Raw genomic sequence first — 10,459 nt, 5'->3', positions numbered from 1 at the left:
AAAGTTGTAAAGTAGCTTATTGAAATCTTAAGAAAGGAAAGAAGACAAGTAAAGAAGCACTTTTGAGTACTTTAATATCACATGGAAGCTTCTTGTAAACTAATGTAAACATTTCCTAGTTGGAAGTGCTTAATATAGTATTCAACTAAACTTTGCATTTTAACATCATCTTTAACATCATTTAGCATGACATATGCCTTTTATCTTGCTACATAACCCAAGTAATGCTTCTTAAATTAGCTTTGTCCGTGGCGTACGCTATGTTGAAAAGGTTCTTGTTACCTAAGTATTCTTTCAAGAATCCAATTATAACACATGCATGCACACCACTATAATATAAACTTCACATTCTTCAATTTTAGCGATGCACATTAACTTACCCAAAGAAAAGCAGAGGCAGTTTGTGACAAATAAGTAAACAGTGGGTTTATAAATAAACCAATCTTAGATCCTAGTGGCGTATTTTAAAGCCGTGCGAGCCTTGGCCTAAATTGGACAATATCGCTAGTGGGCTAGATTGTTACATAGGGTACCAGAGCCACTCCGCATGCAACATTGAACGGTGGAGGGGCAAACCTCAGCGAGGACGCTGAGTCCCTAAGGGGGTGTATGTGACGCTCTAAGTGAACCCCACATCAATAAAACACGGGAGAACTGCTAGGTATATAAGTAAACAAGCCTTATATTCTAGTAACGTATTTTAAAGCCGTGTGAGCCTATGCCCAAAGCAAGCATTATCATTAGTTGGCTGGACGATTACACAGTAGCCATGGCCAGTAAGAAACGAAGACTCTTGGAACCCAAGAAAAGGGATTAATATTATTAAAAAATTACAGAATTCTATGCTATACTAACCTCACTTAGGAATGTCAAGTATGCAGCTAAGACATTTTACAATAGCTAATTTTTTTCCCCAAGTGGCTATAAGTGGAACTTGGAAATCCAAGAAAATAAGTTCAATAAATTAATGAAGAAATACAGGTGACAGTAAATTGGGCAGCAGAAGATAGAATAATAGGATGGGCTGACACATTATGCATCATAATACTTCACTGACTTCATCTTCCCTACAGACACCCACATCCACCACCATGCTTTTCTTCTTTGAGCTTAAAACTCTGCAACAATTCCTCCTTGGAGACTGTTCAACAGTAATACCAGTCATTATATGTAGAAATCAAGTGCCCTCTAAATAAAACAATGGTAATAAATTTTTGCCATTTGCCAATGCCTTACCAATGCTCCTATTGGTTTTGTTCAGTTAGCTTATTAAGAAAACATATTTTTTGAAAACCAAGATAATATATCAATTCAAATCAACTGTCACGACCCGGATTTCCCACCCTCGAAAGTTGTGATGGCGCCTACTAGTAAAAGCTAGGCAAGCCGATTATATTCCAATTGTTTAACCCTTTTCATTTTAAATCCCTTAACAATTGTTACATTTCATTCTTCTGCTTTAATATTTTCGTTGTTTATAAAATGTTAATTTACAACTGTTAAGGCATTTAAAATGAAAAGGGTTAAACAATTGGAATAATCGGCTTACCTAGCTTTCACTAGTAGGCACCATTACGACTCCCGAGGGTGGAAAATCCGGGTCGTGACATCAACCCTTTACAGGACTAAGATATCATTCCAAACACAGTTATGCTCATTGCAAGAGCTCAGTCAAATCACATGTAACCTCTAATGAAAAAATTAGTTTAGCTATATGCAAAACCATGGTAAAAAAACAGTTATTGACGACTATATATAAAATGACAGCCCGGTGCACTAAGCTCCCGCTATGCGTGGGATCCGGGAAGTACCGGACCACAAGGGTCTATTGTACGCAGCCTTACCCTGCATTTCTACAAGAGCCTGTTTCCACAGCTCGATGACAACAATTTTACCAGTTATGCCAAGGCTCTCCTACTTAGATGATTATATATGAAGCCAAATAAATCAAATGCACGATAAGGATGGACTTACCCTATCCCATAGGTGGGGGTCTGGCTTCTTGTAAACTTGTATTCTCTCAACATCGGCAGGGTTTGCCATTTTCCATCTGCATAGCGGATGAGGAACTCGATGACGAGTATACTGACTCATAGTCTGGTTGCCTGAAGAATCCATTTTTGCGCTTGACATGTAAAATACAAAAGGCTTTTGACACGGGTTACGCATAACTGGCCTTGTGTTAAAAGCATATGCTTTGTAATCTGCTCTTCTATACCAGTTTAAGAAAGTCCTTGATGGCATTTCTATTTCACGGGGAGACAGAACTCCACGAAATATTTGTACTGCAAATCCCCACGACACTGAAATAGTCCAACTATTAACTTTGTCATAGCAAATGGATTGCTGCATAATACCAGCTGAGTCGAGTTTCATTGGAACTGTAAGCTGCTTCAAAGCCTTCACTTGAGTCACATTGGGAAAGATTGGCTCCACCACATCAAGATGGTGCAACGATACCAATGGTGCTACAGGATGTGATGCTAGCAACCCAAATAAGTTCCCGTACACATCGTACTGCATTCCCATCCACCAACAACAAATTTTAGTCAGATTGAATGGAACAGTCTTTCATGACTGAAAAAATAGACATTGTTTAAATATGTAACCATAACTAAGCTACAGTTCACAGTCACTTCTTCAACAAGCATGTGCAAATACCAAAATGCAGTAAAAAAGAATATATAAAATCTACCATATTCATCGCAAGAGTTCATGTATACTCGCATCAGGCAGTCGAATGGATACTCCATTATGCCGTTAATCAAACATACAATCAGAGCTAGCAGCACTCACACTGATCCAATGAACGAATCACATTCCACATCATTAATTCTAGAATTTAAATCATTTGTGTAAATATATTAACAGGACAATTCTACCTGAATACTCAAGGAGAAAAAAAAAACACATTCTAAAAACCATTATCTCACGACAACCAATTAGTTGAAATCTGATATGAAACAGACTCCTCTGTTTTCTTTTTTGGTATGAGCTTAGATAAAAAAAAATTATCTTTAAAACGCTTTAGCTCGATTAACACTTCTTTGGATAAAAGGGCAATGCTGCAATGGTATAAAATATTCCATGCCTCTAGGACTACCCTTTTGGCAAAAGAGTAGTTCATCCCATTGTTATTCACAAACAACTCGCATTGTTAAAATAAGTAGGCTAAAGTATTAAGCTTTACAGAAATAGCTGGCCAAATTCAAGAAACCAACAAGTTCTACATTATCAAGTAACAACTATTATTATATTCTTCCTCCCGTATTAAAAACCAATTATGGATAATCAATGCAATAAAAAGAAAGGTAAAATTAACATAATATAGAAGGAAGAAAGCGAGGGGAGCCTTGGCATAATCGGTTGCTGCCATATGACCAGGAGTGTCATATGACCAGGAGGTCACGTATTCAATATGTGGAAGCAGAAAAGTAGGGCATGGTAAGGCTGCGTACAATAGACTAGTCCGGCCCTTTCCGGGACCCACGCATAGGCCCCCCTTTTTTTTTAATAGAAGGAAGAAAGCAGACTAACCTGGTGAAAACCGAGTTCTTTGGTGAGTGGGACACCGAGTTCAGCCATACAAGCTTGCATTCTATCATCAGAACCATAAAGTCCAGGATACCTTTGAATACACCTATCTTGCATTTTATCAAGAGCTTTTGCCAAAGGATAACTAATTGCAAATCCACCACCCCCATATGCCATACTATAAGAGAAATATATATTCTGCAAATGACTCTCACTCAAACTCCCTATATAATAATATTGATTATGATCATACTTATTCAATATTCTCAACAAATTATCCGTTACAAATACAGTGTCGTCATCACCCATTACAAACCACCTCACATTTTCCATCCCTAACCTTAATGTCTCTGAAACAATCCTCGATATTCGAATCGCCGACCGATGCCCCTGCCGGTTATTATAGGCATAATGTGAAGTGTCACCTGAAATTCTCACTTCAGGCAGTGAATCAGTTTCATTTTTCAACATTTTTACTGAATTATCTAACCAAACGATCCCTCTCATTTTCTTCTCGGGTTTCCACCATAGCTTAATATATTCTTTCCTCTTGTTCCATAGCTTGGCTGAAGCTGCAATGCCAAAAACTACATGCTCTAATTCAGTTTTCTCCACTTTCTTTTCTTGTAAAAATCTTGCTTTCTCCACAACAACCGAGTCATTGGAATTGATTTGTGAGTGAATAATTGGTAAAATATTAGTGCTGCTGTGGGTGAAAACGTCGTCGTTACAAGGTGGAGAAGAGGAAAGAAGCTTAAGAGTGTAAACAACATAAGTAGCTGATACAAAAAGTATAAGCCATACCATGAGTTTAGGCAAAGCAATAATCGAAAAAGGTGTAACAGTAGAACTTCTCATTTGATCCCAAAGTATTTTTTCTGAATCTTTTTCTTTCTGGGTCAGTTTCATTGTCATTTTTTCAACCCAAAAAAAAAAAGAGCAAAATATTCGTCAAGCTTTAGAAGGTAAAATGCTATAGTGGTGAAGACAGTTAGCTAGGAAAGGAATAAGGATCTTTTTTAAGCCAAAATCTCAGCTAGTTTTGTTACTTTGGGAATGATTTTTTACGGCATTTTAGAAATATTGTTAGATCTGCTGAATATTTAACAAAAAAAATGTAAATAAAAAGGAAAGGAGAAGAATGGAAAATGCAATGTAGGTTTTAAGAAAGGCGGCATGCATTGGGGTTTTGCAATTTGCCGCTATGGAGAAGAGCAATACACTTATGGCGGAGAGCTGTTGGTTAAGTTTCATCATCATTCCATTTCATAAATACGATGTTTTTTATAATTAAAAATTGACAAATGATGGTTTTGTAAATTAATTGGTGTGTACTAAATATGTAAATTGCATTTTTTTGTCAGAGAGTTAATTATGTCTCTATCTCTCTCACAGGAATTGTGTGTCTGTATGTGTGAGAGAGAGACTGACATCTTAAGCTTAGGTACTCAAAAGCGTGTATTGAAGACACGTAGTACTGAGTATTGGTCCATTGCGTCGGTGATTTGGCTGATGCGAGGAAAAAGGACTTACTCATAATTACCTGTGCATATTTGGCTATTACCAGTGGTTAAAAATAAATAATATTTGGAATGTTAATCTGACTTGGTTTTGGCACGAGTTGTGAAAGAAAAATTATTAAAGGAGTTATTGAGAAATCATTTAATAACATTATCGGTTAAGCTTAAACTTGGAACAATTAGTTGAATTTGTATTTTTTAAATTTGTAAATGTCATATAAAGTTATTTTATTATAATTATATAAAAAATAAACCAAAAAGAGATTGTATTAAATCAATTAAGAGAATGTATGTTTAATGGGACGAAGTATGGTAGTAGTATTTCAAATTAGCACATAGATACTTGGAGAAGACTTCTTCTTTTAACCTCTTTTGGGGTTAGCGACCGGGGTTGAATTTGACTTTAGACTTTTAATATAAATGAGAGATGAAATAGTTAATACAATTTTATAATATAAAAAAATGTAAGTTAATTCTTTGGACTGTTGTGCCAGGGCTGCACATACTGAAAATCAGAGTTAAGTTAATGATTCTCTGCCTTATTCTGTTAGGCGCAACACTTGCCTCATCACATGTTTGCATAAAATGTAAATGCAATAATAATTTTAGTATTGTTAATGGCGTCTGCCTCCTGTTTGCGGCAACAATTGCATATCACATGCATGTTTGTTTACTTAAATGTGAATACAATAGTACTAACATTTTTAATGGTGACAAGCAGATGTTCACTTACCATGTGTGAATATAGTAGTACTAATTAATTACTATTATAAGCATCAGTTGTATTATATTTATTCTTAATGGCGTAAAAGTTTAGGCTGACCCTTAAAATGCCAACTTAGGCCTCTTTATTGCTCCTCATTTTTGGTATACATATTATTTAACTTATTACACGTGGTAGGTACATAATACTTGGAGTGGAATAGCATCCGCCAAGAAAATAGGGCAAAGCTCTAAATGTGAAAGAATGAAAATTATTTACGTCCCCCAAATTTGCTTTAAAAATTCTCATAAAGTACGGCAAGCTTAGTGTATCACAGAATATAACAAATTGCAAGGCAACGCCTGGCCAGAACAGGGTTTTCATTCTCAAGCGTATTTATTCTCTGGCATGGTAAGTTTGTATAAGGTCAAAATCAGATATGCTTGATTTTGTGGGCTCGAGGAACCATTTCAAGAACAAGTCCGAAGTATACTGGGTTCGAGGCCGATGGCAGAGTTCGAAGCTCGAAGATCAGAATGTCCGATGAATATCGAGGCCGAACGTGACCGGCCTCGAGATAATGCAGTTGTGGTCTTGTAACAGAAAGAGCAAGATTCCTGCCACGTCCCCAAGATCATGGCGTAAATTCCGAAATAGATTTGTATGAGTTAGTACGAATTCGTACTAGGCGGTTAGACAGTTGTCCCAATAAGATTTCTTACTGTAAATAGAAATGTACCTTATTTAGGGTTCCCCTACTATATAAAGGAGACCTCAATCATTTGTAACCATCATCAATCATTGGCAAAAAAATATACTCTCTTACTTTCTTCATTCCTCATTAGAATTATCCGTTAGTTTTTTTATTCTTACTTTATTGTTTTTGACCTACCTCGAGGCCGCCTTAGCTCGAGGTCGAGACTGGCTTGAACACTTGTTTGATTTTACTTACTTCTCTCATTTATTCATCAGATTTCTTGGTTATAAATTAGTATTGAATTAAATCACGTATCTTTAAAACCACAAACAAGTTAAATTGTTACTCGTATTTTCGAGGTAAACAGTTTGACGCCCACCATGGGGCTAAAGATAATAGTGGTTATTTCAGTACTGGTCTTATAACACACGTTATTTTCCCACTTGTTCTTGTCAAAGATTCTTTGTTTTCAGGTTAAAACATGTCAAGCTCACAGAACGCGCCCGTACATGGTGATGACGGTCTTGGGTTCCACGGAGAAAATGACAACATAATTTCTCCAGGGGTAGTGGTGCCATCGGTTAACCCTGGGGAAGTGCCTGCTGCCGACCTTGTCGATGTCAGTTCGCACATTGCTCTGAACGCAGATTTAGGTGCAAATCTCGGAGCGAGTGTGCACAGGGAAGGTCGAACTGGTGGTCAAGGAACTTAGGGCATAGGAGACGGGGTAGTCAGTCTTCAAGTAATATTCGAGATGTTACAAGCTCAACAGATTACTATCGCTCAGTTTCAAAGTCAGCATAAAATTCCAAGTGTGGTCGAACCAGGAATCACTCGTCGTACTGAGCCGGTGCTTGAAAGATCGAATGGTAATGGTCGGGGACTGACCCCACAATTATGAGGATGCTCGAGGAGCTCACCAAAAGAATCGAGTCGGGAGAGAAAAAAATTGAGGATAATGACAAAATGGTAGAGACGTATAACTCCCGTGTCGATCAAATACCAGGGGCACCGTCAGTCTTGAAAGGATTTGATGCCAAAAAATTTGTGCAAAAGCCGTTTCCCCCGAGCGCGGCTCCGATGCCCATCCCTAAGAAGTTTTTTATGCCCGATATACCTAAATATAATGGAACGAGCGATCCTAATTAACACATTACCTCGTACACTTGCGGGATTAAAGGAAACGACTTAAATGATGATGAGATCGAGTCGGTATTGTTGAAAATATTTGGGGAAACTTTGTCCAAAGGAGCAATAATTTGGTATCATAACTTGCCACCGAATTCTATCGATTCATTTGCTATGTTAGCAGATGCCTTCGTGAAAGCACATGCCAGGGCCATAAAGGTTGCGACTGATAACTAGGGATTCTAGCCTATTTTATGCTCCTTTTTGCTTGAGTTTTGGATTAAAAATGTGTACAAGTATTCCCGAAAGCTAACTTAATGTGCTTGTTTGCAATGTTTAGTCAAAAAGAGACAAGAAAGTCAAAACCAACTCATAAAGGAGTGAAACCTGCACAAGTTCAAAAGCTGAGTAAAAGGAGCGTTGACAGCAAAGAATCAAGCGCGGACACAGAGGGTCCACCAGTGGGGCGTACCATTTACCGCTCTTAGTGGTGGCAAAGTTCAGAGAGCTGCATTTTGGGCCTAACAAGTCACCACTGCCCGCGATGAAATTGCGCGGTAGCGGTCATTTTATCGCCCTCAGCGAAAGTCAAAGTTCAAAGAGCCAAAAGTAGAGCTAAAAGTTGAAGACCGCGGTCCGCGGTGGCTTTTGCCCAGCCGCGGTAGTCCTAGCGCTACAACGGTCCATTTTTCGCTGTCAACGGAAGCTTCTTAGGGGCAATTTTGTCCAGGAAAATATAGTTGTGTATAAATAGTTCTTTTTTAGATTTTTAGGTCATCTGTTGTTTAGAGAGCACATGAACCGCCGTTTTTAGCTTTTTTGAGTAATTTTAGAGCATTGTTAACCATTAATCTTAGATTCTTCTCTTGTAATTGCTTTTTATGGGTTATATTTCATCTAAATCTTTAATTTCTTTTTTGATTATGAGTAGCTAAACCCATTAGCTAGGATTGTGGCTCAACCCTAGTGTGAGTATTTAATGGATTTTCAATTTTAGGGCTTAAATGTTCATGAGTGAATGATATTGTCTTGATTTATGCTTTAAATGTTGAATTGGTGGTTGCAAATACTGATTTGTGCCTTTTTGACTTAGGTTCTTCTTGAGAAAGAGAGACTAAGTCTAGAAAATTCAGGCCAACAAGGAATTGGGGTACATTCAAGAGATTGATAGCCCCAATTAAAGGGTTAAACCTAGAGATAGTAATACCCGACTTGAGCCAAATTTTGCTTGCATTGTGTGAACACCCAATTGGGCTTGATAAATACAATTAGGGAAAAGTCACTCAAACTACCGTGAAATATAGAGTGAGTAACTACGTGTAATGGCTATATCATGATCCTAATTATAACAAATTTGCCTTACGCTTTAGATCCCGTTAGATACCCACCTAGGTGCAAGTCACTTCCCTAGTGCCTTAGACCAATTAAGAAAACCTTACGAAAACATCATACTTAGCTTATTTTCTTGCATCATTAGTATTAAAGTAGAATAGTAAACAAACAAAGAATGATTGGAAGTGTAATTAAGAACATCGCACACTGCTAGATCAGATAGAAACCCAACTCCAAACCTATCTTAGCTCTCTCTGGATTCGATCCCGACCTTTCAGGTAAAAGCTGCATCAACCGCTCATGCCACTCTATAGTGGTACAGGGTTGGCACCGATCACTTTTTGGCGTCGTTGTCGGGGAGCTAAATAGTTTTGGCTATCTATCTGACTAGTTTTGTGTCTTGTTTTTCTTTCCTTCCGTATTACTAACTTGTGTGTGTCATCAATTCAGGTACAAAATAGCGAACAACGATAATCTTGGAAATGCTATTTCGGAGGAGGAGGTAGATGATAATGGTGAAAGTGAGGTGCCTCTAGTACCTCAAGGTCAAAGAAGAGGCCGCCATGCCAATGACAATGTTCCAGACCCTCCCCCGCCTCCTCCAAGAGTCGCTCCTCGGCTGCTTTCAAATGAAAAATACGCAGGTGCAATTGTCCCACCCCGGATCCGGATGGGCAATTTTCAAATTACAAATGTGATGTTGACTTTATTGGAGCAGCGAGTGTACTTCACAGGTACTCCCATATAAATATCTTAAAAGCTTTGTGGATACCTGCTAGGGAAGCAAACAAACAAATGTGTCGGAGGATGCATTAAGATTGAGATTGTTCCCTTTCTCACTTAGAGGGAAAGCTTTAGACTGGCTCGAGAGACTCCTCTACCATTCTATCACTACATGAGATGAGTTGGATGATAAGTTCATAACCAACTTTTTCTCACCGGGACATATGGCTGCATTTAGGGTTGAAATCTTAGCATTCAAATAGGAACCAAATGAGCCCCTTCATAAAATCTGGGATCGATATAGAAATATGCTCAAGGAATGCCTCAACAATGATATGACTGAAAAAATGATTCAACAGACATTTTATCGGGGTATAAACACGACCAATCAATGTGTAGTGAATCAGCTAGCAGGGGTAATTTCATGAAGCTGCCTTATGCTGAGGCCTGTGATATTCTTGATGAGATGATTGATACTTCCTCAGCTTGGCAAAGTCGAGCTAATATGACACAAGGTGACCCCACTGCCATTCACTTGCACAAAGAGATCCATGATCATGGCCTAGCAATAGCATAGTTGACTACATCAATGAACCAGTTGGCTAAAGCTCAATTGCAACAAGTTCAAGCGCCGAGACAAGTCAATGCTATTGAAGGTGTAAACATGTTGGTCAATAAGAGGCGACAACGAGGGAAACAAAGTCAAGGAAATCTGGATCAATATGAGCAAGGTAGTCGTGGTTTCAATCAAGATGATGAGTATGATGAGCAATGTGAAGAAGTCCAGTACGTGAACAATTACCGAGGACAGAGGGGCAATGC

General features: G+C 38.2%; 1 protein-coding gene across 1 annotated transcript; it reads right to left on the bottom strand.

Annotated features, from left to right (window-relative positions):
• Positions 1–797: 797 nt before the first annotated feature.
• Positions 798–4,793, bottom strand: LOC107762417 (uncharacterized). The gene is made up of 3 exons (XM_016580774.2): positions 3,538–4,793; positions 1,975–2,517; positions 798–1,141 (listed from the first exon to the last, which is right to left on the bottom strand). The coding sequence occupies exons 1-3, from the start codon at positions 4,447–4,449 to the stop codon at positions 1,040–1,042; spliced, it is 1,557 nt and encodes a 518-aa protein (XP_016436260.1). The 5' UTR covers positions 4,450–4,793; the 3' UTR covers positions 798–1,039.
• Between the last annotated feature and the right edge of the window lie 5,666 nt (positions 4,794–10,459).

Source organism: Nicotiana tabacum, chromosome 20, assembly GCF_000715075.1.
Source record: "Nicotiana tabacum cultivar K326 chromosome 20, ASM71507v2, whole genome shotgun sequence".
Lineage (NCBI taxonomy): Eukaryota > Viridiplantae > Streptophyta > Magnoliopsida > Solanales > Solanaceae > Nicotiana > Nicotiana tabacum.
Note: the sequence above shows the minus strand (reverse complement) of the source record. Positions and strands in the feature narration are given on the sequence as shown.